Raw genomic sequence first — 27,826 nt, forward strand, 5'->3', positions numbered from 1 at the left:
TCAAATGAATTCGTCTCTACCAAAAGTCTTTTTTTTTTTTTTTTTTAACCACAGGTGGCCTAATACTTTTAGTCTGTACTGTACATGTATTCTGAAGTTCGTACACACCACATTTTTGCTATTTCTGTGACAGGTCACCTCCTGTCTTGGGCAGATATCGGTGAAGTCAAAACCATGACGTGGCTGTGTGGTTTGAAGTGTTACACAGGAAATGTTCTAGTCGCTCTAATACTTTAGCGAGGTACGCCTTTATCAAAATACTAGCAAGTATCCGGAGACCCGTCAAGGCCTAACAGCTGCATTAAATTGTTTTTGCAATAGCCTCCTTCATTGGTATTTTGTATTTGGTCAGATTACAGCAACATAGTTATTAAATGTTCTGTCATTTCCAGACATTCTTCGTTTTAAAATCATAGAACACACTATTAGCACCTCCATGCAGGTGAAATTTACAGGTCGCCATTCGTGTGCGTTTTTATTGTAAGCAAAACAGACCGCCCGTGTCGTCATCACTGTTTGAACACTCCCATTCGTCTCTCTTTCGGGTGCCAATAATGACGAGTGGGGGAAATGAAAACGCAAACGTTCATTCATACCTATCCTCACTTGTTCGCATCCGTTTTTTCCACAGCTTATGGGTAGCGTCAAATGAAAACAGGCCTCAGTCCACACTTGTAGGGAAAACATCTGCATTTGGCTCCTGTACCACAATAACATTACAACTTGCGCCTGACGCGCTTTGCGTATCACGTGGTGGTCACGTTCAAAGTTAAGATGGAGGCCAACTATGTGCTTTTCAATCGGCCCCCTTGGAAAAGGTAGCATGGTGCCTTACGCAGGCCCGTCACAGCTTAACTTACCGCAGGTATGTTTTAAATTTGTATTTAATAATTAAATGAATCTATCTAGCTATTCATTCAAAAAATTCGAAACAACAGTTCCTATAAAACCGTCCTGATGTTTTTACTGATATGCACAGAAATGCTATTTTACTGCCAAAAAGTGCATGCAACTGTAGCCGTTAGCAATGGTATCAGAAACATTAACAGTTCACCAACATACAAATTGAAAAACACAAAACGATACAAGTAGTGGTTTGGCATCTGTATAGTCGATAACAGGAAAGTGTCATCTGCACAAGGGTAGAGAAGAGTAGGGTTTTGTTGTGCCTTCACCTGAACTTGTGACCATTGACCATCTTTGATTAACAACAGTACGCCCTTCCTCGATGTCACTGTCAGAGTATATGATCAGAAATGCTGGTGTTTTGGCGCCATCTAGTGATACTGTTTGTGTCTGTTCTAGTGATTGTGTGTGTTTGTGTGCGTGTGTGCGTAACATCTAAGTTCTTTTCAAGGGATGCTCTGGAACACAAGTGATCCAGGAACAGCATTCCAAATCATGGTGCTCATGGAAATTTTGTGATTCGGGATGCTAAGACACGTATTTTCTCTTTGCCTTAAGAAGCCTTCAACAAAAACATGAAACTATATGGTTTACTAAGGCAAAACTCTGCTTTGCTGCCTTACCTGAATTAAAAAAATAAAAATAAAAAACAAAGCTGGTGCCGATTTGTTTCATATCTGCATGCTGCCTGATGAAAAATGTGAACAATGAAAAAGGCAGTAATTCCATTCGATTTTACACTGACAAGGCTATGCTGAGACAGGCCATGCTTGAATTTGTCTGAACTTGGCTGGTCACAAGTTCAGAATTCATTATTTTATTTTATCACAGTGCCTGGGCTGTAGTACCACATTTGAATGGGAGAGTGTTAGGAAGAGGCCCAGCCATTGCTTGCTGGAGAATAGCCTCAAAAGAAATTACTTAATTTATATATATTAATTTATAATAGCAGAGTGCGAAGAGCACAGCATAGCTTCCTGCAGACAGTCAAGTAGTATGCGACCTATCGATTTATTATTCAGACATGCCTCTAATCAGCGGTCAGATTTTAGAATACTTTACGCTTTTTTCAATATTTCTGTCTGAACTAATGTCACTAGATGGCGATAGTCTACGCAAAACAGAAGCTTGTCCTATGGTTGGGCTTGTCATTAACTTTACTAAATTCACATTGCATTGTTCAGCATATATTCTCAACATATAAAATACGAGGCAAATAGCAGACGACAAGGCTAATGCACATGTGAAGCAGCACTACTATAAGTGAAACAGTATTGTGGATATAATATTGAATGACTTAGGCCTACATAAGTTTGCGTTCTCAGAAGTTAAAGGGTCACTTCAAGTATCCGTTTCATACCATTTGTGAATAAATACTGCCTAGATCTGGTCTTATAAATGCAGCGTATTTATTAACTTATTGATTATTTCACTGAACCATTAATTTAACTGTCTATGCTGAACGTCTATGTATGTCACATGGACACCGAAACACGAGAAAACAGCTGAAAAAAATATTTGAAAATATGCCTTAACTTTTTTCGCCTTATGGTCTAGGCCTTCTCTTGTCATATATCAATGACTATGTGGGAGGTTTTTTTTTTTTTTATTTCAAACGTGACCTGACGTTGTCACATGGTAGCAACGCGTTTAGTCACTATGCATGTGCGCGTGTTATCTCTCCTACTGACTGCACAGTGCCGCTGCCTTCGTGCACTTGGCGCTGCAGCGTGTTGGCTTCATGGCACTTTCCCCACAGAGGGATTGTGCCGCGTCGCGTTCAGCTATGGCTTGTGAAGGTACTGAATTGTCATTCCTGGTAAACATTTGGATGCTAAGATTGTTTTGTTTTGTCAAATACTAAACATACAATTACTCTTGATCTTCCGCTTAACCTTGGGTGATAAACTCAGTCACCTTGCTACGATCATGTGCACAAGTAGCCTATGTGGGAGCATGGAAAATCATAAGCGTCCAGCATTGGGAATTATTCGCGGTTTGTGTGGTAGCTTGTAATACATATAGATTGTACATGTATTCATAACAATTCTTCCCAAATGAATTTCATATGAAAAATGCCAACCAGCAGATTCTATGAACACAGAAGACTGTTCATGGATATTTGAGTTTTATGATTAGGCTATGCATGATTTGTTTTGTTTGTTTGTTTGTTTTTTTATAGACTTCAGTTTTTGTCATTCAACAATTACATTTTTTTTTGTTTTGTTTTTCACACTATCTCACCTCGTTCTATTCGGTGTTTCTTTGTCATAAGGTCTAAAATCTGAATTGTGAAGTAATTTGATGTAATCAATTTGCGGGCATTTAATTGCAAATAAATCGGCTGTGTATGCGCTTTGAAGTTTAATTGTATATTTTTAATTATTTCAAAAGCCAGTGTAGGCTGTATAATTTTGAATTGAGCAAGTAAATTGTGGCTGTTTAACAAAACAACCCGTTTTCCCGCGCAACCGGCGTTTCTTTTTTATTTTATTTTATTTTCATGTGTTATCTGTTAATGTAGCCTACATCATTAGCCGGCAACAGTCCACTTTCCTGAACATCCACTATCAACGGCCACTTGACATTGAAAAGGGATAAGAAAACACAGTGTGTCTTTAAATAAACATAACGGTAGTTCTTAAAAGAGCGCATTTCCTTTGAAATTCCACTAGGTAATCGTGAGCAACATCAGTTGTTGCCAAAAGAGGCAGCAACTTGCGCCGCCGGGTCATTGGAAAACCCGTGGATCAGGAAGAGCGGACGCAATTGTGTATCTGCCAGTTCCTCAGTTGCACGCGTGCAACACATTAATAGAATAACACAGGCGCGTCAACACTGGTAGCCCACACTAGTTTGGTTGCTGGAATAGTTCTGCTTGGGCCTTATTTAATTGAATGTCAATTTTCTTGTTTAAGAAAATGAATGCATCATTGTCTTTTGGCAGCTTAATATTAAAATTTTTTTAATTAAATTTGCAAAATTAATTTAACCCCCTTCATGAATTTGCCTACAACATACACATATTAGGCCTACTTAGCTTATGTTATACGTAGCCTATACCGAGCGTATAAATTCGAATAGTTTAACGTTAAAATAAGGTCGTTAGTTATTTATAGTTTTGTGATGGCCATTAGTTACATCATATGACTACTTTGAAAGTTATTTCTCTGCAAGAATTATTGGCAGATACCTCTAAGCTCGCCCATGACCATGGATGGTGCGTTGGATGCATTGACGTAGCCTACACAATACGCTCAATTAAATTCTTGCGCGAAGTCAATTAACTGCGTGAAAGGGGTGCGTTTCTCTAGGAAACATCATTTTTCGTGCAACAGTTTCGCTTCTATGTAAAAGACAGCTCATTTTTAGTCGTGCGATTTGGCCACAATATTACACTGAAGTTAGATAGTTAAGTTTAATATCAGTATGTGTAAATAATATGCGATGCTTGAACGTTATATTGGACGGTGAACAGTGCAGTTTTATTCCAATTTAAATAACATGTCATCCTTACAAATATTGCCTGAAATAATGTCAACGTTCATTAATATGGGAAAATACATAAAACAGTGGTACAACACAATCATCAGCAGTAGCCTAGTCTAGTCTTTGCTTCCACCGGGAACAACATCTAAAACGTTGCTTTCAGCGCGCAGAAAAAGAACAAAAAACCGGCACGGACGCCATATAAAAGAAGGCCTGAAGCAATTCACACATATACATTTCTATCATTTTAGCATCTTGAAACCAGGGAGTGAAATCCGGACAGGTTGTTATAGCTACCCAATCCACAGGGGTTCCGTGTCTATTTAAACCCCACTGACCCCCCTTCTCCCTTTAAACAACATTATATATCACACACGGCGTGCTGATGCCCACAAGTCCTAATGAGTACTAAAACACTATCTTCTTGCAATTAGCTCATTCCTGTGTGTGTGTTCAGCCTGACTGACAGAGAAAGAGAGCGCGAGAGAACTGTATCGTCAGAATTCCCCCTTTGGCAATACATGCTGATTGGGTCTCAAAAGCGAGCAGCTTTAAAACTTTTAATATTTGCCTCCCGTGTTCTGCCTTGACTGGTCGCGAAGGGCTGTCTCTGAAGCAACTATCAGACAAGGGAAGAGATTTGGTCTGCAGTGAGAATTTTTTTTCATTGCAAACGTGTGTGTGCGCGCGAGTCTGTGTGCGTGCGTGTGTCTGAGGGGAAAAAATGTTTTCCGAAACTTTTTTAAGGATGATCTACCATGGATGTTTCCTGTTTCTTTGTGGGCTTACGCATGTCATGGCAAGTTATCCTATTTGGTGGTAAGTTTAATTTTCCTTTTTATTGTAAGACTAGATTTATTTTGCGTTTAATGGCACGCTTGTTTTACCCTACATAATGTCCTTGATTTTTCCCAGCTCAGTTTGATTAGTTGACTATCTCCTTCTTAATTCAGTTAGTACGAACAGTGCACGCTTTAAAAGTGATACCCGATACAGTACCGTGATACATTAAGAGGGTATCAGATAGCAGAAACACGTTGCTTTGATCCTGTTAGAAAACATTAGCTGAATTTAGTACATAATAGTAGAATTTGAGATGAGCACTTGAAGGCGATTATTCGGCTAGTGAAGCGAAATGTAAGGACCAAAACAGCGCGTCAGCTAATTGGACTATATTTTTCAAAGTGAGATCAACCTAGCCTGGTTATGCAAATAAATACATAAATAAATAAACAAACAACGACGACAATAATAATAATAATAATAATAATAATAATAATAAAGAGAAACAGAATGTGTATGTAAACCCACACAATATGCACTGACTCGATGCTTGTGGATTTGTGTGAGTACTTCAGTTTGTTTAAAACGCGCCATTTGGATGATTTTTCTTTGGGTCTTTTTTCGTACAGACAGGTGTGAAGTTTGCGTAGGCTACTTGGGTTCTCAATGAAGCGCTCATGTTAGGAAAATAAGGAAAACTCGTCCATTTTAATTGAAAATAAATTAAAGTGAACTCGGTGGTTACTATTCAAGAATTAACGCACTGTCAGATGACGGCTTAAGTAATGTAACGCAGATTTTTAAAATATGTATCCTTTTTTTTGTTTTTACTTTCTTTTTATATACTATAGATTTAGTTTTATAATGACATTGTCACAACAGAAAATTAAATGCTGCGAACGCTAATACATATTGTAGTTATTGGATTTAGTGGATTTATTGGTAGGGGGTATAATACATTTTGTCTCGATGTATTAACCTTGTTACCGCAATAATTCTCCTTTCTTTCAAGTCTTATTTGATCGACCCCATAGCCAAATACTGCATTTCTATGGAAATGATCCCCAAAAGACTTAAGGTGATTTCACTGCCAGGTTGCACAGTGTAGCCAACTTTTCCATTTCGAGATACAACAATTTTATTTTGGGTGTTATTTCTCGAAAAATAAGAAGAACATTGGTAACTGCTAATGATAATGCACACTTTTCTGCAGACTTAGGTAGGTTCACAGTGTGCCTTTGTTATATTTGTCGTGGTTGTTTTTCGGTCTTTTTTGTTTATTTAGTGGTTATTTCATAGTTCATTACAATGCCAGAAACCGATTTAATGAACTTTAATTACACATTTTTACGAAATTTCAATGTATTGTCTTGTGTGCAGTCACACTCATTTTTATCTAGAGAGAATAGCTGAAATGATGTCTGCTATTGGCCTGTTCGTGCACCTGCTTATTGGAAGATGCATTTAATATGCATGGGAAAGTATATTAATCACAAACAAGGAAATTATTTCGCTTGAACAAAAATGTTGTCAACCATATTCACTTAAATATTGTAAATCAGATAAATTAAGATTTCCTTTATCGTTACATGCAGGTGGTAAGTTGTTAAGCTTTTTGAGAATATGGGCCTAAGTTACTTGGTACAATTAAAAGGCATGTACCATCGTCATCCGTCACCTCTTACATATATCTCCATTACTCTTCCCCAATAAATAAAATTTGTTATCTATTGAGGCACTGTATATTATATGTAGTAATATTCTTTTGAAGTATTCCACAAGTTTGTTCTAAAAAAGGGCAATAATTAAACGCAGTATTTCATGGATCGACATATTTATTGTACACGTCATACAAGATTAGCTGACTATACAATTTAACAACTACACCCTAGATTCCTCTTGCTGTCACCGCGCAATGTTTGTTAGAACAATATGTTTTACACCTATACCGAAAGAATATTTTCGTATTTGGTTAATCAGTGTCACATAGTCGTGAACTGGTTGCAGTATATTTGGAATTATTCAAATAAATATCAAATAATCATAATAACAATAAGAATGATTTGTAGCATAATTGATTTATTTGCGTTATGTAAAATACGTACTTGAATGACGTACAACAATAATAATGAAAAGAAGAATGATAGGAATAATTGCGTTATTGGTTTGTTATTTTATTCAGATTTTCTTATTGATCTCGTTATAAATGATAAAGATGAATAAGGTTTATGGAAATGATTTTGCTCAATAACTGTACATTTGAATTATAATATTTTATTGGATTATCAGACGCAGATTTGCACAGAAATTTGCGCTGTGCTTCTCTAGCCTACCATTTATCACGGCGTGTCATATCTGAGGTAAAGTCGGGTACATTTTGGGCGGTATAATGACCTGCACCCAGTCCACCGCTGGAGGGGTATTAGTCACGGAGTTAGACGCCTCGCTCAAGCAACCTCCAGCTTGCACAACCAAGTAGTTTAAAAACTCCTTGGCACGGCCATCGGCTGTTTTACTCACGAACTGAATTCCGTCTATAAGGGACGGGAATCTTGGGTAATTAAACTTTTATGCTTTTACTGGGCCGACATAAAAGGTAGCACTGTGCAAAGCATTCTATAATATATTAGGCTGAAAAGAAATCACTGTCATATCATACAGCGTAGCTATATTGTATATAACTTTCCACCATGAAAAAAAAAACATTGTTGAAGTTTATACCGTGAATAAAAACAACACATTTGATCGGATGTGCCACAATAGATTTAATTTACATTTAAAAATTCAATTTACAAAAAAATATATATATATATTATTATTATTATTGAAGGTGTGAATTAGCTGCATAAAATTTAAAAATGCTTTCCTGGTAATATTATCAATAACAATGTATATAACAACAGATATTTAACGGAATTAATTTAATTTACCCTACATTTGGTTGGATTGATGCATGGTATCGTCTCGTTGTCTGTGACCATTGTTTTTGCAGTGGAGGGTTTATTATCAGGATCTTTTATAGATGTAATCTGAGAAATTTGAGATATACCTTAGTTGTTAAACCATATTGAATAATGTTTTGCATTTGCAACAAACCCATCATGCAGCTCCATAGTGAAGATACAGTTCTGTTATATCAATCAGTATTTTGTTCTATCCTAGAAGAACTTCACAGTAAAATTCCAAGTGTTAATTGTGTTAATGTGAGTTCAAGAATAATCAAATGTATTTTTCAGAGAGAGAGAGAGAGAGTGTGTGTGTGTGTGTGTGTGTGTGTGTGGTTACTCCCAGTTCTCGAGAATGTGTCCCTTTTCCCTGAGCACCTGATGTGTCCCTTTGATTTAATTTAAAAAAAAAACTATATTTGCAGTAGTATTGTTGTTGTCATTACATTTAATTCATTCACTTTGGTAAAATATATTCTGTACAATTACTGGGTGTCGTAAAACAGTTTTTTGGGTTGGTGTATCCCTTTCTTACTTCGAGCACCCACCCCTCAAAAGGTCTCTGCTCAGCCCTGTATTTAACACTGAAAATTTTACTTTCAAGCCTACCTCGACAGAGATATAAATTCCATACTGAATGAAATATTACATTATTATGGTCCATTTTGAGATATAATCGACTGAAAAAATAGATGAGAAGAATTTTAAATTCTGAATCATCCTATTCACAAACCCCCTGTTTATTGCATCCCATTTTATTTGAATTCACATCAGTATGGATTTATTTGCACATTTCTGATTGTGGCCTCAGAGACAGACCAGGCTAAATTTAGCTATAGCTACTGTATATAATGGGGACATTGTGCAATTTGCATAGCATTCTAGAAATTTGCATAGCTATATTATAGTCACTGTTCTGTGACAGTTTCGCAACCAGACATACCATGCATCACTGTCTCGATAAAACAGACTGTTGTAACATGCAGGCCCATGTGCTCCTGTGCAACATTTCAGAAGCTGAGCTCTGTAGGTTGTAGGCTGAGCCAAACGTAATAAATATGTCATATGATAACCAATCGACACCATCCAATCGATGCATTTGAACACATTTGCTAAGCTCATAAAGTTGGCACATATGCCTTGACAGCATTCCAGGACCTCAAAACAGACAACGCTTTGTGTTAACCTGTGACGCACAGTCTCGGATCCCTCGAACAAGGGGACTTACGAAGCGCTCACCACAAGCTCCAGATGGGGACATCAGCCTGACACTCTCATGTAACCCCACGAGCACAGTTACGAACACTAACAAAGGCATTACCATACTCAATCACAATAGCCTGGACAGGTGTGGAAAAGCAAGGTGAGAACAATTAGCCTGCCCATCCCTCGAGCCACTAATGGTTTGACCCAGAGATGTATCCATGGTAGGGAGTTTTGGTATGGAGTTTTTCCCAAAAAGCTGGAGGTACACATAAAATATGCAGAATTTTCATTGTGATGAATGGAAACACATCTCTTCCCCAAAAAATTAATAAATAAATAATCCAGGTAGAATTGGAAAATTAGTGTATGCAAACTGGAAAAGCAGTCACTCACCCTAAGGTCCCTAAAGCCATTCAGTGATTTCTCAGTTCTGTGGAGTACAATTCAAGTCCATTAAAAATGTTCAATAGGCATGAAAACATTGCCAAGATGTGTGCATATATACAGTTATGCAGTATCTCCCTGTCTGTCACTCTCTCCCCCTCTCTTATCATTTATCTATCTATATATCTTATAAAGTATAGTATTGCTTTGTATTGTTCCATAGTAGCCTTTTTATGACTGAAGAAATAGACTGATAATTACACTTGGTGTTTTGAGTATCAGGCTAAGGGTGTGTTCAATCTCTGTTGGTTCCTTAAGTGACTCTTAGGGTCACTTTTAGTCTCATGGACCTGCAGTTGAATACAGTGGCTCAAAGGCATTGTATAATTTCATTTAGCCATCCACTGTGGCAGTACCATAACCTAGGCGCACTAAAGCAAATCACCGATGGACATGGTCAGTGGAGCAGAGTCTGAAGCTTTACATCCCTCTAGCAGCTATGAACGTGTATGTAAATGTTATGTGTACAGTGTCCACACAGCCGTGTTATTCAGTTCTGGTTCATAAAGGCTGCAAAGTTAGTGATATTCCAGTTGTGATGGTAATTACAAAATTATTTCTCAGTTAGTAATGATCTTTATCTAGGGAAACTTGAGTTATAGTGCATTATACATACTAGTTATACAATGTAAGGTGTACTGAAGCGGTTCAGACTGCTCAGATATTTAATTCGCTGGTATAGCAGTACTGCCTTACCTGAAATTCAAACAAGCAACCTGCACCAGAGTCTGTTTTCCTGATCACTATCCTGAATATTTCCCTCTTGCAGCTGACAGATTGATTGCTTCAGTTATTTTCTTTGCTGATGTTGAATTGGGTAAAGTGGGATCTGGATGAACAGGAATGAGGTGCTCCACGAGTACAACTAAAGAGCAGCACTCAGCACAAAGTTCTGTTCTGTGCCCTGTTCCCCTTCCGGTGCAGTCAGCTGGAAAGAAAATGAACACTGCACGTATAGTCTCTTTTCTCTGTGAGCCTCACTGAAGCTCAGTCCAGTGTGTCCATATTACAACCTGTGAGGATTTATAAAAGGACACCACTGAATACATGAGTGCACAGTAACTGGTTTCTGGTCCATAAGGTGGGGCTTTGGCATAGTACCCTTAAGCAAGGAACTTGCTTCAGATTTCTTCAGCTCTATACATTTGTATCTGAAGAGTGAACTATAAGGTTCTCTCGGGTAAGAGTGTCTGCTAAGCCAACACATAATCAATTTCCCACATAAAGGTTTATATATAAAGATATTCAGCCTATTCAGTGAAAACAGTAATGCTTTAATTAGAAATGGATTGTGTTGTTATTTCAGCCCTTTACAACACCACACAGATCTTTCCTGAATGAAGGGCAATAACGTGAAATTGTGGTATATAGAATCAAGTTATTTGATCTTAGTGTTTCGGTGTTGATCTATGATAGTCTGCATGCTTTATGAATAAGCCATAGCAGCCCAAATTGTTTCTTGGCGCTCATTTGTGTTTTTAATAGTCCTTGTGTTTCATGATCTACTGCATGGTCTCCATCAGGAATTGAGGTTCTATCCACAAGCCCACTTTACTGCCCATTTACTAAATTACTAAAAAGAACTGCTATGTATTCATTTTGTCATCATTGGTCTGCTGGTATATCTATGCTATAGTGTATCCGAATGCTCCATGGTTTTACTGAAGTGGTAAAGTTAAACATTACCAATTTGTCATCGCATATATTTCAAATTGGTCACAATGCCTGCTGTGTTAAAAGAGGTGTTGAATAGTGTGGAAATCTGTGTCTCTGGGGCTATACATTAAATTCCTGGGTGGCTTACTACTATTGCAACTTTTTTAGCCATGTAATTTACCTCGATCTCTACACCACAAATTCAGCTAGCCTGGTGTTTAAATACAGGCTATAAAAATGTTAATTGCCTTGGATAAAGGCATAGGCTTACTACACAAATAATGTAAAACATATGGAAGCTTGATGTACAGTCAAGAATGTATAATATCAGCTTCCATTTCATTTCCCTTGGGATTATAATATTTGATATGGGTCTGTTTCTGGGTGATGTGTTTGCTTGTTGTGATTTGCACAGACCTATTTGTCAGAGCTGAAAATGGTGCACATGGCATATTTGGCTGGAGATTTAGACCCACACGCAGGCTTGCCAAAGTGAAAAGGTATCTCTGTTTCAGGAGTTGAAAAGATAATTAATATTGTGTCTTCGGTGCCTATCAACACACCGTGGTTCATCACATAGCCAGTTTGTCTTTTAACAAAACAGTTTTGGCTGCAGTCTTTTGATGAATTGTCATTGAGACACACAACCAACAAGTTTTTTCACACGCAATGCTCCGCAACCCGTTCAGGTGGTCCAATAATTTGCAGCGATGCTCCTTTTTGACTGGATCATCTTACCCAGCAGGGCCGGGCCTCTTTATCGCGGTCATTGGTTAAAATAGGACCACTGAAAGCATGGGTGAGGTGGTCCCATTGACTGTTCCCATTAAATCAGTGACAGAGGTTTCTGGGTGCTCCTTCTGATGCATGACAGGAAACAGCAGTGTGGCACCCGTCAGTAGTGGGAGGGGTGCATAACGGTAAAGGGGGTGAGCAGGCCCCCGAAGATGTGAAGACAAATCTCTGGCAGGTACTGCCATTCTTCACACAGCAGTGTGAAATGTGGTGGTAAGAGAAAAATGAGAACAATCGATGAACTGCTGCTCCCTCCAAAGTGGACAGCCCAAACCAACACAAGCCAACCAGATGGCAATATTGGGGAAGGCCAATATTGGTCCTGTTTTACTGACACATATTAATGTGGATTCTTTTGAGTCTTTTTGTGTAGATAACGATGGTCATATATAACAGTCCTCGTCCCTTGTCCTTTCTTTCTTTTTTTGCAATGAGATCTTGTCTCATTTGAGAGATAGAGATTAAATCACGACCTCCACCTACCCACTAGCAGTGGCTGACAAACTGGATGGCAGGATTCCACCTGGTCAAAGCAACCAGCCCCTGGCAATGAAATAAAGCCATCAAGATCTGTGTTTATGATTTGCGATACGCGGGCGGGTCACTGCAGTGCTGATCTAATCTGGCCTGGAGTGCTGCAGAATGAGCAGCAGCAAGGCCAATAAAGTGAGAAACTCCAGCTCAGTGGGTTCCATTACCATCACGTTTGTGAATGCAAAACTGCTGTCATGGAATACAGGTGTGCTGGTGCTTAATCGGCACTGAAAGGTCTCCACTTAATGCACAACAACAGCAAACTCCAACATAATAAACCAGGTATGGAATGTGCAGGGAGGTAATGTACCCAAAAAAAAAGAAAGAGAGCTGAGACCCGTGCCAGCTGAATTGGGTTCAAGTGGGATTAGCAAGCGCTTCCCGTTAATCCCGCTCCTTTTTAATCAGGCCGTCTTTATAAGATCTTTGTTGCAGCAAGCGAGATGTCATTCCTTTCAGGACCAGTCAGGTATTAATCGGAACAATGCTGCCGCAGAACTCGGTGACGAAAGAGCTCCCCAGCATCGGAAACGCGAGTCAGACATGCTCAGTGCGTCGGCCGGAAGGCGCCGGGCTCCGGCTGCGAGGTCAGGCCGCGAGACGTGGCTGAAGTCGCGGGAAAGGCACCCGGGACACGGGCCTGCAGTAGGCCACGTTCACAGACATTCGCTCTCCTCCAGCTCAACACGTGTGTACAGAGAGAGGCAGTTGGCTGTTTTTTTTTCTTCCTTTTCGGCACCACCCCCCTTACCTTGTGCAAGACAAATACCTGGAGGTGAAAGCTTGCCGTGCATTCCTTCTCCCAAACATGCTCTCTTGATGTCAAAGTCAGCCACATGGCCCGAGGGCCCACAAGTAAAGTGGTAATTCTGAGGTCCTCTGCATGGGCTTGCTGAAGTATGCATTAAACCTGGGCTGGATCCACTTTAAATCAAGAAGGGGGGGGGGGGGTGAATATCTGAACATGGTATCAGAGCTGAATCCTGTCTTTTTTTTTTCCAAATTACCAAGAATCAAAAGCCAAGTGGCGTTAGCAGAAGCCGAGTTGGTGCGATCTGGGGAAATGGGCGCATTTAGCGTCAATGCTATTCCAAGCGGCCGCACTTTAGTCTCTCAGGGTGAACGGTGAATGAAGTAGTACACACACTTATTCATTTCAGCCCGCAATGAGTCACATGCTGGTATGAAGTCTGTGGGAGTCTGGTGCTTGACAAATGTCAAGCTTTTTTTTCTTTTGGTGTTTGACACAATAGAAGAGCAATGAGGAGCCCCTTCACATTTAAGAGTGCAGTGTCCCAAACCACTATACTGTTTTAAAATTGAAGTTGAACCGTGACATTTAGTTACCAGATTTCATGGTGTCTGTAGTGGATTTTATTTTTTTCTGAGTTTCCGCTAGTTTCCGCTAATTCCACAGATGAACAGTACATGCTTTGATCTTCATAGCCTGTAACACTTAAAAACATGGATTCAATAAGCTATGAATCAACAATTTCTCTAGAATTCAAAAATAATATTTTGTCTTTACAGTGAAATTAAATGCAGTTTTTTTAATGTACATGAAGTATTTTATGAAGTTGAACCCTAATAAATAAGTGTAATTGAAGTTTGAAATGAATTTGGAAAAACTAGCTTGGGAATGGAATGAAACAGACAGTGTAAATGACAGAGTAAATGACTGATATTTTGTACTTTTGTGTCCAACCAGATTCCAGTTAAATGAATGTCCTTTATTCTGGAATTAATCAATACATGGCAAATAGACATTGCACTCTAAATGTGGCAGATAAATTATTAAATGCATCTGTGTCTGTAGCACAACACGAATGTACTGTTAGAGGCATTTTTAGTGCACCTGCTCATTTCACTCAACGCACCCACTGGTTGAAGCTTTCATCAGGTCTCAGCTATTTCCGCATTATGGCATGCAGACTGCCCATTCCACACGTCATTCTGCCAATTAATTATCACATTTATCTTGGCTGCAAAATTCACTTAGAAGCCATCCATAGTTATGCATCTTTGAAGCCACGCTGCATCTTTCACCAGCTTCCCATTGCATGGGTTGAAATAAAAGTGTTTGCAGCCACACATAGCACTTTAACATGGTTAATTTAGTATTGATTTCTGGAAGCTCAGCATGTTAGATGCGAGAGTGTGTTGTAATGCAGACACTTTCCATTGATGTTAGGGGTTCCTGGGCATTTTGTGCCTTGGGCTATGCGGTGACCAGACCTAAAGTAAGGTCAGGCTATAATAGGAGTTAGCTCGTTTACAAATCTTCCTTTTTTTCTTGTGAGAAATCACAGACAGGAATTATCTCATTGCAGCTTTCGTTCTTGTCCTGTCTTGTTCAGTATTTCCTATGTGAAGCCAATTTAGGAAAGCTATTCTTGCAGACAGAAAAGTGGAAACTATTTAAAGGGAACCTGGCTATGTGTTTTTTGATTAAATAAAAAATAGCCAGTGAATATCACAGATCAATATACAAGTCCCGAAATGATACTGGCTGACTAAAATATATAGATCTGAAACAAGAATTTTCACTGACATTCTCCGTTTTGAGAACATTATTAGAGTTTGTTTCTGAATCACTACTTTAATGAGTGATGTTGCTTTATGTAAATCTGCTACTTCAGCCCAAGAAATAAAAGACAAAGATGTATGATGCAAATAACTCTTAAGGGCTGTAGCTCATATCTTGCTGATCGAAGGCACAAGAATGACGTAAAGACAAATGCTCATCCATTATAATAATTTTTTCTGACGTTTTCTGCCATGAGCTTGTAAACACATTTGATTCATGTGATTAGTAGACCATATATTAAGTAAAGGAGCCTAGAAGCTGGTTAAGGCTTGCATTACAGAAGATTGAGGGCTCTGGTATTTCTGCACGCTGAAAGTGTGACTCATGTTTATAATAAATCATGACTATTCTTTGCCTTTATAGTCACTTCATAAAGGTTCTCTCGTTTGCGATGCTTGACTTCAGTAAACCGTGGTGCTTTTGACCCCAGTGCCTTGGCCTGTCTGAAGTTCAAAAGGTCTTTGTTTCGGTCTTGTTGTGTTTTGGCCAGTAAGGATTAGTACCTCTCGAGGTTGAAAGAGGAAACTCAGGTTGGAGTGTAGTCTCAGTGCTTGGAAACGCCTCTAGATGCAATTAAATGGTGCCAAAGGTCACCCCCAAGCATTGCTTGTAGTCAGCTGTGATTATCGCTTAACATAGCTGCAGAGGTCAAGAGCCAGCATGCTAATTGATTTTGCGCAAGACTGCTCATACCTGTTTTGACTCTTGTGTTCCAGTGCAAAAGCCAGGCTCAGTGCGCGTGAAAAAATGTGTTCCCATAGCCCTGTCACCCGGCACTCATATCACCCTTGAGCAGACCCAAGATTTACAGTCAGTTTTAGCAGCACTTCAACTTCAGGGCTAAAATATGAGACCTCCACGACCGGTCAGGTAAAATACCAAAGGATTACCACGTCTTTCTAGCCAGGCAAGCCTCACTCTCTCACACTGCCACGTCATTGAAATTGGAACCAAAGCAATTACATCATCACTGCTGCTTATTATCGCACAGCGTTTGAACTGCTAACTGTTTATGTCCCAAATCAAACACAGGGCTCATCACTACTTTCCAACGGATCAGGGACAAGGCACAGAGGCAAATCCCGCCATGCATTCCTACCTCAATTTGTTTTGATAACGGCTGTCAATGACAAAAAGGGTGTTAACGTATTGGAGAACTAAAGGGATGATAGGTGTAGACTGTGTACACACCCTGTGTCTGACATACTCCGACAGCAAGAAGCGGAAGTTACTCTGAAACTCTCTAGTATTCAGTGTCAGAGCTGTCAATGTGCTTTGGGCAGGAGGTCTGCTTGCAAGTTGTGGTAAATGGGCTTACGGAATCGCACGCACATATTTGTTGGGAGAACAGGTTCAGTGTTTTGTTTTTCACAACCATTGGATTTTCCTGGGTTTTTATCCCCACAAAGGAACAATTGAAAATTGACAAGACAAAGGCTGGGTAGCTCATTGAGTAAAAGTTCCCCTTGCAACGTAAGAGTGAGCACCGTATTCTCAGATCAAATCCGCCCCATGCCAGCACAAACAGTGGCTGGCAGCTCCACAGGGAGGGTGCACATTTGGCTTTTTGAGTTGCCCAAGGGATATATGGGTGGAATTCAGTCTGTGAGGGTAGCGGTGTCCAATGCTTATGTGACCCCTGTTGGCTTTCTGGGCACCCATGGCATGATCTGTGAAAAGAAGTAGCTGGCTGGCGCTTCGTGTTTTGGAGAAGAACCGTGAGTTGGCTTCAATCTCCTGTGCCGGGAGCAGGGGGTGTATATGCTTGTACATAGTTCGCATATTGAAGGTTCCAAATTGCCAGCCCATTGCCAGTGCTTCAATTTTCACATTTTATTCTAATTTGAAAGCATATACAATATGCAAGTTTGAGTCTTAAGTGTTATAATTAAGGAAATGAAACCATTCATTAATATCTAATTAATTTTATTACCATTGTGGATATGTAGTTTCTGATCATAGAGGAAGGTTTTATGTGGTGCAGTATCATTTGCATCTTTTCTGTACCAATCAAGTAGAGTTCCAGTATTGCTTATTGCTAAGTTTGTATTTATTGGCTGAAAGAACAGTATTTTCCATGCTGTTGAATGAAATTATGTTAATTTATGTCCAATAATTCAATCATTTTTCCAATATTTATTCCTTGGGTTAGGAAAACAGATATGAGCTGATGTGGTAAAAAATTATATGATAGATTACCTATTTGATATATGTTTTGGTTTTGAATCAAAAGTAAACCACAGTTATTTTGTGGTTACACTGAACTGTCTTGTCTACTGCTGCAGTGACTTTGCTGCGTTGCACAGTACCGTCGACTCTGCACTCAGTAGTACAGAGAGGAAGTATGTCAGACTCATACCTTCGAGTAAACAGTGATTCTACTTCCCATAGTGCAACGTTCTTGAGTGTTTAAACTCACACATATATGTTATCTATTGCCAGGGTTATGAATACGGTAATATTTTTGCTAGCTGGCATACAGTCTCATTTTCATAACACTTTGCCTCCAGTTTATCCATAGACTGTTTACAGGGTGTACAAAGCCTAACTATATTTATTTTCAAGCTTGGCTTGTATTGCTCTGTTAGCGCATTCACTGCTTCAGATTTATTTATTTTCCCATGGAAATTTTCAGCATAATTTGTACACAGACAATTCGTGGAATCCCCAGAAGATTTTGAGGCACATCCTGTAATTTACTCCCAGTTCTGGCATCATTATGAATTAAGTCTACCGCAGACTGGTTGTTGTGATTCCCTCCCTCCATCCTTTTCTTGATTTCATCCCTAGCGAGGAATCGCTAGGAGGTTAAGGAGCAGGAATCAGGAAGTTCAGAGTCAGAAATACCAGCTTGGTGAAAATACTATCTGTTGGACACTACAGAAAATGTTATACAATTTGCCTAAACTGAAGTCAATTGAAGATCAAAGATACCCAGTGCTCAGTAGGAAACGTGCTGAAAATTACACTAACAAAATGAAATTCCATTCCTTGCATTACTAATATGCTTGTTAGCTGCTAAAAGTCACAAGTCCAGAACTGTGGCACTACAAAAACTGAAGGACTTGATATTAGGCAGGCTAATACTGAACCAGTCACCACCAATTGTTTGCTTTTATTATTCCTGTGTAATGGCTACATGAAGTAGAAGGCTATAGAAGAGAAGGTGGACAGTGAGAGCAGGAATGTGTGCAGAAATAAGAGGCTTCAAAAAAACAAAATGAAAAAATGCTCTGAAATCTCAGTAGTGATTGTATAAGACTGACAGAGTACGCAAGGCAGGGCCAGTCTTTTTTTTTTTGGCCTAGTTGTTGGGTAGAATCTGCCAAATCTGAATCAGAATCTGAAGTAATTCTTAATGTACCCAATGGAATAAAATGTGACATCCAGTCACTTAAGAGAAGTGTGCTATAATTATCAACCTGTGCATACAATATTTGGGTTAACTAGGAATATTGTTCATCAATGGCATATACCCATCAGTAACCTAACATAGCAACATAATGCCTTAAAACGAATTTATTACATTTTCATTAACAAGATAATTAGTTTGACCTACTGTGTGGCTTACCTATCAGAAAGATCACAGGTAATGTTAATGTTTATATTTGTACCTGCTGTAAGGTTGATAAAAACAAATCTGTGTGTGTGTGTGTATGTGCATATGATAAATAAATGAATGAATAACTTACATCTGCTTATTATTATACACATATAGTCAAATAGCAATATATTTTATAGTTTAACAATAATTAGCAGCATAATTTATGCCGTATATACAGATATTAGGATACTATTATACTATTGACTTTCATATGCTTTCAAATATTACTTTTTCATAAGGGGTAGAGTCCCATCCTGTAATTATTCAAATTGTTCTCTCTCTGAAGGCTATCATTTGATGATGTTCATAGGTATGGAATGTGGTGCACAGCACCAGATGCAGCAGCAGTTCTGCATCAACACTATCCACAATGACAACATTCAAAACCCTGATACTGAAACTCTTGGTCTTCATCCAGAAATCACCTCCTCTGAATAACCCAGTGATTTCACCCATGAGTAAAAATGTTTTTTTCAGCATAGGATAAATATGTGGATTTTTGTCGTGAAATGGCCTCTGTTGCTTCTAAATATATCATTGTTGCTCCTGAATTATTTGGAGACATAAATAAACCAAGTTTTGGGTAAATTCTGTTTCGATTCTGTCAGGGCATGAACTGAAATTGAATTAATGAACTGAATTGTCTGAATTTAAATGGAATTAACCCCCAATTCTTATTAAAAAAAAAAAAAACTCTTTCCAGGAACGAGAAAGGTTTTACATGAGAGATAAATATTTTGTTTATTGGCATGTTATAATATCATAATTCATGTATGAGGCTGTTTAGAAAAAATGTTGTTTATTTGAGATGAAGAGTATTGTTAATAATTATATAGTTACCGATATATATAGCAGTAATTTGGACATTGCCATTTTTAAAACAAGTTTTCATATTGCTAGCAGTATTATATTCATATTCAAGTCACGTTCATGATGTAGTCAATAGATTTACAGCCACTAGACAGGATAATGGGCAAAGTTGAATACTGTGGTAAAGAAAAAATATTTAACAGTATACTTACTTTAAAATAGTTAAAAAGCTACATTGTCTATTTCGTCCTCTGAAACAAAAAAAGTGCATGGAAAATTTGACTTTATTGAAGTTATGAATATTCATTTGGTCAGAAAGATTGAACAGGGTGGCCGGTGCCCATGTCCATGCACATGCTCAGATGAACTTTGAACTTATGAACTTTGAACTTTTAACACTAGCTGAAGCGAACAGACCAGTTGATGTGCATGTCAGCACACTCCAGTATTGGCAGAGTCTTTGAGTGAATCATATTAACTCCATTGGCATTAATTCTCAATAAATAAGGTGTACTTATGAGAATCAGAAAACCAAAAATTTGCCATCACATCATGAAATACTCATCTTAAAATCTGGATTGCTTTTATTGATTTCTAGGTGGCGGCTTGCGTATATGTGAATATAGAAATGGCTCATTATTATGTTGCTGCAGTCTGACCAGTTAGACTGACGACTTCATTTTCCGGCCAGCACACGGCATGTTGCGAGCTGTTGCACTGGCAAAATGGTGATTTCATCATGAATTTTCATGCATCTGAGCCATTTGGTAATTATGTGACTCACTGCACACCGAAGTGGGAAACGAGCTGCTGCTGGGCTTGTGTCAGTCAATATCGCATAGCGCAGTGCAATTTTGATGTAGCTCATTAGAATTTTCAGGTTAGACAAGTCTGCCATTTGCGCCTTTCCCCACCAGCGTGCTAAGACCACGTCTGCAACGTTAAGAGCAGGCCATCATACAGTGGATTGTTAATTTTGGGAATTTCCCAAGCAATGCGTGCATGATCGCAGCCGATTCAAAAGCCAATCAACAGTTTTCTTGGATCACATGCTGTCCACTTTGACCTCTATGAATTTAAATCAGATCCCAGCAGCAGGAACAATGCATAGCCTACTTTGCATTTCTAGTTCATTGTCTTTTTTTTTCTTTTTTATTTAATAATTTTAATTCCTGTATTTATATTTTTAATTGTCTATGGCTGTTTTTAAACTGCATCGTGGTCCCTGGGGTACTGAAACTTCATTAAAAAGAGTGTACACTTGTTTATTACAATGAGCCACAGTACGTTTGAGGCAATCACAAATGCTTTGTGAACAATTTCAACAAAAATGAATGTAGTCTGTTACATCTGCAAAGTGTGTGTGGGACAGTTATAAGGGAGGTGTGATACAATTGTAACAATGATAAATAACTACATAAATAATTAATATTTAAGGGACAAAATGGTGTTGGTTGAAAAGACCATGTCATGTTTTTTTTCCGTTTATTGACAAAAACGGTACGTATGTGGGATTGGATGAGTTGTGGGTTCTTCATATTGACACTTATTTTGTCTATGCAGTCATGCCAAAAGGAAAGAGTAAAGAAACCTTTTTCAGCTTTTTCAGATTTTCTGTAGGCTTTATGTCATTTGCTGGCCAGTTGCTAATCATGTGTGAGGTGCATCTGTTTACATTCTATGTGTAGATGTTACAACCATGCCACATGGGCATAGACTTGTGGTTTCGTTGCTTAGCAATGCCTAAGAGTAAGCAATGGAACATGGCCTGAAGTAAAAAGAACTGTTCTGGGTTTTACTTGCTTTAAGCCCGCTTTGTGGAATACCCCCTGGAACTGTAACAACGTAAACATTGCAATGTCTTTGGTCTAACTCTTTGTTAGAATGTTAGAATACTGCTTTTTAGAATAAATGGAACACGTTAGTTTTGAGATTTTTCTTTATTGAATTAGTTCTGCTGTGAATTATTTATGTTTATCATTTTTTGTCTTAGTTGCCAAGGGCAAGGTGAACATTACTCTCCAAGGTGTTCATGACTCTTCTATTTGTGATTAATCATGATTAACACTGATTAATCATGGACACCTTAAGACCTCACAGCATAGAAGGAGACTTGAAACAGGTGACTTTGGTCAATCAGTGATATGCCTGACTGTATAACATGTCATTGTTAAAATAACACAGAGAAGTTATGCGTTTGATGCAGGAGTCGTTTTTGGCTGGACCCCTACTAACACAAATGTCTGTGACTGATTGAGTGATGAAGTTACACCATTGGTTGGCCAAGTTATGAAGTTACACCATTGGTCGGCCGGATGAAGTGTGTTAGGTCCAGCCATATACTAGGTTTTGACCTGGTCTTGTTTTCATTTGGATGCATTGGAAAAAAATGCTGATTGAATCCCAAGGAATCATGCATATACTATGAGGGAGCAGGTCTGCAGGATGCTTTATAAAAAGGAATGAGAAGAGGTGAAGTCTTGTCCATGAGCTTTTGGTTTTTAGCACTGTTTTTATAAGGATTGTCTGGGATACATGAACATATAATTATGTTATGAATATAATGAAATTGTACTCAGGTGTCCTCAGAAAACGAGCCAAAATGTGAATCGGTAGAATTCCCCCATGACGTCCTGCTGCGAAGAAGGGGTGGCACTTTGGAGAATTATGAACAGTAGAGCCCTTCTTGTATTGTATGCCAACTTCAAGCCGGAACAATTCAAACAAATCTCTGGTTGTGCTGAAGGAACTGCCATTTTTGCGACTGCAGGTTTTAAAACATGGGTCTGTGGGCCACCCCATCTCTAGTGTTGAACCCGTCTCTGTGCAATCAATCTCTACTGCAGCACCATCTGCATGTTTGTTCTAGTCAAACAATTGAAAACCACTGCAAAATTAAGACAGGGCCACACAAATGCAGGCTTACCCTCACCCACCCCAGGAGGAGTCCTAGCACGTCAGCTACTGTAGGATAGGAGGGTCATAAAACTCCGAAGTTCTGTGAAGCCAAAGCCGCGGCACTGCAGTGCCACCGTATCTCAGCGAGCCAAAGACCTGTTTAGCGTGTGGACATTAAAGGGCCGCGCAGCATCCTGTAATTACGCGGAATGGTTCCAAGGTGTGAAGGCAGGTCTATGAATGGCCCTAGGCTCACCAGGGACTTTCATCTTGAAGCCAACCCCAGCTTTTCAGCTCCAGAGTGGGTTTGCGTGTTAAATCCGACCTCACAGGCCAGACAGCCCCTGGAAGAGGTAGACGGTCGCTTTGATTACTGCACCTGACGCACATGTCTCCCCCACCCCCCCCCCCCCCCCCCCTTGATACAGGTCACTCGCGGTTGGCCACCAGTACTCCTCGCTGGGCACCCAGCCCATCCTGTGCGGCTCCATCCCCGGCCTCGTGCCCAAGCAGCTGCGGTTTTGCCGGAACTACGTGGAGATCATGCCCAGCGTGGCCGAGGGCGTCAAGATCGGCATCCAGGAGTGCCAGCATCAGTTCCGCGGCCGGCGCTGGAACTGCACCACCATCAATGACAACCTTGCCATCTTCGGACCCGTGCTGGACAAAGGTAAGAGCACGCAAAGCGTGCCATACATGTGTGATTAATGGTTGGGGTGATTTCCATTTCATTTGCAGCCATATGTTGCAACTCGAAAGAACATGCATGCATGTGAGGGTTTTTCTACTGAATGTATTTCTCTGCATTGTAAGGTTGTCTACGCGACTTAGGCTCCATCCCACACTCCATTCCGTTTATGACTCCTGTCCCCAGATTGTGACTGTAAGAAATATTTTACTCCTTGAGAGTGAAATTCTACTCCATTCAGAAACAGCTTGCCCAGTGCCCTGACTGACATCATGTTGGAAATGCGGAAGTAATTGATGTCAGAGTCTAGCTGCGTGAACAACCTAGTGTTAAGATGTACGGTATTCCCCTTTCTGAACAAAACAGTTGACACTTTTATACAGTTCGGGGCTGTCTTTTTCCTGTTCCTTTTTGAAACATTTTATATGACTGTGGTCAAAATGTCAAAATGTATAGTCAGCTTGTCTAAACTTACGACAACAAGGCCAGGACTGAAAACAGCGTGTCTGGAAGACTCCAGAAAGTGTGTATTAGAGGCAACATTAGTGTTGGCTTTGTTTGCCTTTAACAACACAGGTGTTTCTTCTTTTTGTCCTCACACGTTTCTCTTTTTTTAAGTGAAGCTAGTGCTCAGAGAAAAGCTATAATCATTTCTTGGCTGTCAGGTCGAGCAATGCATGGTGTGCAGTGATGCAACATTTAACCCTTACAGCAGCCTGGCTGCCAACACCCATTCTAAAGAGCCATGCATGCACAGTGTGTACATGCAGCACCAGTTCATGTACTGCCATGTCCAATGCAAACACAACATTTACAGGCATCAAAGTGATCACACTGGATTGTGTTTTGGGTTTAGCTTGCATTGCTTCCTTTCTTTAACTTATTGACAGTAGTTGATTTTTACAGCAGGAAAAAAGAAGACACAAATGACAATTTAATAAAACAAAAACAAAAACCCGGTGACAGTGTTTCGTTGAATGGGCATAGTATTTGTTAATAAGCTTACAGCTGTTCATTACTGGATTTATTTGTTGACAGTGATAGATTCAGTTAAGAAAAATAAACAGAAACAGCCTAGTGCAGAGCTGGCTGCTGCTGCCATTTCACCGTCCTCTTGTTGATGTCCTGTTAATGACATTATGGCACACATGTCTAGCTAGCCTTAAACTCAATCTGCCTCAATCTGCCTTGGGTATGCTTTCACTATGTGCTATTGTTGGTCCCCATTCAGCGGATTGGTCAGTGGCTTTCAGTTTCTCTGGAATGGACACAAACATGTTCTTTATTTTGTGACATCTCAACTTGCAGTTTTTGTGTTTGAGAGCCAAAGATGGCTCTTTTTTTTTTTTTTTGTAAACTGCAGTTAGCGGTAATACGGTGCTTGCGTACATTAGTTAGGTCACACCCACTCTTCAGTAATAGAGCATCATTTTCAGGGTTATCATGGAGGAGGTGTATTAAAGTGGAGCTCATTAAAACACAAATATTTTTTTCTGGTCACAATAGTACACAGTAAAGTGTTAATTCAACTCAAACAGAGTAGATGTGAGTCCAAGTAGGGACCATTTTCACTCTGTAATAGTTGATTTAACTCTGAATGTTTTACTGTGTAGAATTGTCATAGAAAGTTGGGGGAGAATCAGTTATGCTTTCAGAAGAGTTTTCTTGATCAGCGGATGGTTGACCCAGCATGTAAGCAAGGCCTGCCATTTCCCACTAATCCAAAGCTTAATGCCATCCACCTCCTCCTCCTCTTTGAGCTGTGAGACACACCATCATTAATGACTCACCCTGGAGACCGCCCACCTTTTGGGCAGATGGTCTGGGGGTCAGGTGTCACCTCCTCACCTGCGGTCCAGACCTGAGGCTCCCTGAGAGAGGCTTCCAGAAGCTGCTCTGTGTGAGAGATGGCTAATACATAGAGATGATCAACACAGCGTATTGTGTTAAACAACCCCTAGTCAACATGCAGGAGAAACATATTACAGATCCAATCGACACACTGAAAACCACATTAGTTACGGTGCGTAAAACTGATTAAACACTTATGTTGATCACCTCATTAGAGGTGGCGACATAAATCAGACTGAGGACTGATCATCACTAAAGAGTTGCTTTATGAAGCTGAGCGAACCCTTAGATCAGTGCAGTTAGCTGGGGGAGTGGTCCAGAAACTCACCACAGCATTACGGACAGCAGGGGTTGCCGATCAGATTCCCGTCACTGCACAAATTGTTGTGCTGACAGATCCAATCTGACCTCTCCTGCACGGCCTAAAAGGGCTCCGAAGCATTGCTTTATGGTCTCCAGTCAGAGGAGAGAGTAACAGGGGCAGCAAAAAACAGCAGGAGAAGAATTCCTGAGCTTCATTCATCCCCTTCTGCATAGCCATGCCCGACAGCCACATCACAGAGTCACAAAGACTGATGAGAGACAGTTACCCCTCAGAAAAAAGTAAAACTGAAGAAAGAGTTTTAACAGTTACACAGTATACAGTTCTAACAGTAACCTTTATATTTTAGTAATTGTATTTAGCATGATATATAATTTTCTGTAACCTTGTTTTAAAGCTAATACTGTTTGAAAAATAATAAATAATAGATTGTGATGGTAGGAATAGCTGGAAAACTCATTTAAAGGAATATTAAACAGTGACTTCCTTATTTATAGATACTGTGTTTCTGGTAATTTTGTTCTTGCTTTAATTTCTGATTCACATATTTGTAAAATAGAATATACTGTAAATGCTTAGATCTAAAAATCCCCTTTCTCACAATGATTGTTATTCATTTGCTGCTGACAATTGTTTTGTTGTTGATTGAATTGGCTTAATAGTCTAAGTATACTCATTTAAGTGTTAAGTAAACTCAGTGCTCTTGTCAGTTTTCAACAACTTATTTTTCTGTCCATCCAGAGTAGTTGTCTTTTTATTACCAATGGTGCACATCCTTCTTCAGAACTTTCAGTGAGCTTACTTTTACAATTCTAAATATTGTCATATTATTTCTACATTTAATTTCTCATGGAATTTTAAATCCTACTTTAAATACTGCAGTCAGTTTGAGCCACTCGGCTGTGGAGATGTTTTGATAGGTGGAATGATGTATGTGCATTTGGTTGGGTGTGTTTTGTTTCTCAAAGGGAATTCCCTACAATTCCCCCTTTCCTGAGAGGTTATTTTTATAAGTGCAGCAATAAACGCATATCCCACAGTTTTAAATCCACAGTCAGATGAGGGTTCGAAAGAGGACAGTTGTTATTTGATATATTAATCAGCCCCTTTCAGTGAGTAGCAGTGGCGGTGTCAAAAACGAAACAAAACATTTCAGAACACACACGCAGGTCTGTCACACACAATTCAAATCATCTTCTATTAACATTTTTGGAAGGGAACACAAACCGCAGCCCTTGGTTTTCATGCAGAGGAGTCATATTTTCAGCTCTTTTTGTTCCTCTGGCAAAATATTTTAGACTCTGCTGATGCCAGCTTTTCTCCATAATACCATACAATAATCAAAAGTTGGTAAACATTTACAATAAAGTCGCATGAATTGGCATTAACTAATGTAGTTGTGAACTATTAAGTACTGAAAAGTTCATCTGTACAGCTTAATTAATGTGTTTGTACATCATTAATTCATGTTAACAGCTAATTAGTTAATGCCAATTCATGTAACCTTATCGTAAAGTGTTACCCTGAAGTTATATTTGCATGTTTGTTTCTTCTTTCTATTGCATATTCTTAAGCAGTCTCAGCATGGTTGGCTGTATACACACTAGACAGCTTATTAATAATAATGAGACAGCTCATTAGTAATATGATGAATCAGCATTTCAGAAAGTACTGTCTAAAGCAGTGTAACATTTATAAAAAATTATTTTTATTATCAGGCAATGATAAAAATGATAACAATAAAATTATTTAAACTAAAAATAATTATGCCTTAAATGTGGTGTTGAAAGCCAAGTTAAAGACTGATTTTAAATTTCATTCGGACCTCACTATTGATTTTTGTTCTTTTAGAATATATATATAGCCAACTGAAAATAAGTTCACTGCATGGCTTATAATGCACCAGTTTTGGTAAGGTATATCATATGGCCTTGTTCATAACTTGACAAAGTTTAAGTCCCTTCCATCATCTCTCAGTCAGGAAATGCCTCTTGTTGACTGAGGACAGGACTTGCTGGAGTGGTCCATACTTCACTGTGCATGAAATGATGTACCACCAGCAGGAGCAAACCCACAATCAAGGCCCTGATAACCATGGTGTGCTGCCCTGTACTTTCCCACCCTAGCCTCATAGCTTTTCAGGTCACCCACACTGTGATCACCACGCTTCTGAAATCACTTTCATCCTATGCATTTCATATTCTATATGGGATAAAAACAGGGACTTTGTTTGCCTGTGGCCTATGGCTGGTAGTTTTGTTCATGAGTAAACAGAATGAAGGTTGGATATACCAACCATTTACATATG

At 39.2% G+C, this 27,826-nt stretch overlaps 1 protein-coding gene across 2 annotated transcripts in view; it reads left to right on the forward strand.

Annotated features, from left to right (window-relative positions):
* Nucleotides 1-809: 809 nt before the first annotated feature.
* wnt3a (wingless-type MMTV integration site family, member 3A) overlaps nt 810-27,826 on the forward strand; it is a 36,414-nt gene continuing 9,397 nt past the window's right edge. Inside the window, exons 1-2 of one of the 2 annotated variants that reach the window (XM_035430714.1) lie at nt 810-865; nt 23,086-23,327. In XM_035430714.1, coding sequence (XP_035286605.1) covers nt 23,201-23,327 — 127 coding nt within the window. In that variant the 5' untranslated portion in view covers nt 810-865; nt 23,086-23,200. Of the gene's footprint in view, nt 866-4,852; nt 5,215-23,085; nt 23,328-27,826 lie in introns of those variants that run through there. The other variant, XM_035430713.1, reaches the window with a different exon arrangement.

The sequence above is a fragment of the Anguilla anguilla genome, chromosome 8, assembly GCF_013347855.1.
Source record: "Anguilla anguilla isolate fAngAng1 chromosome 8, fAngAng1.pri, whole genome shotgun sequence".
Taxonomy (NCBI): domain Eukaryota; kingdom Metazoa; phylum Chordata; class Actinopteri; order Anguilliformes; family Anguillidae; genus Anguilla; species Anguilla anguilla.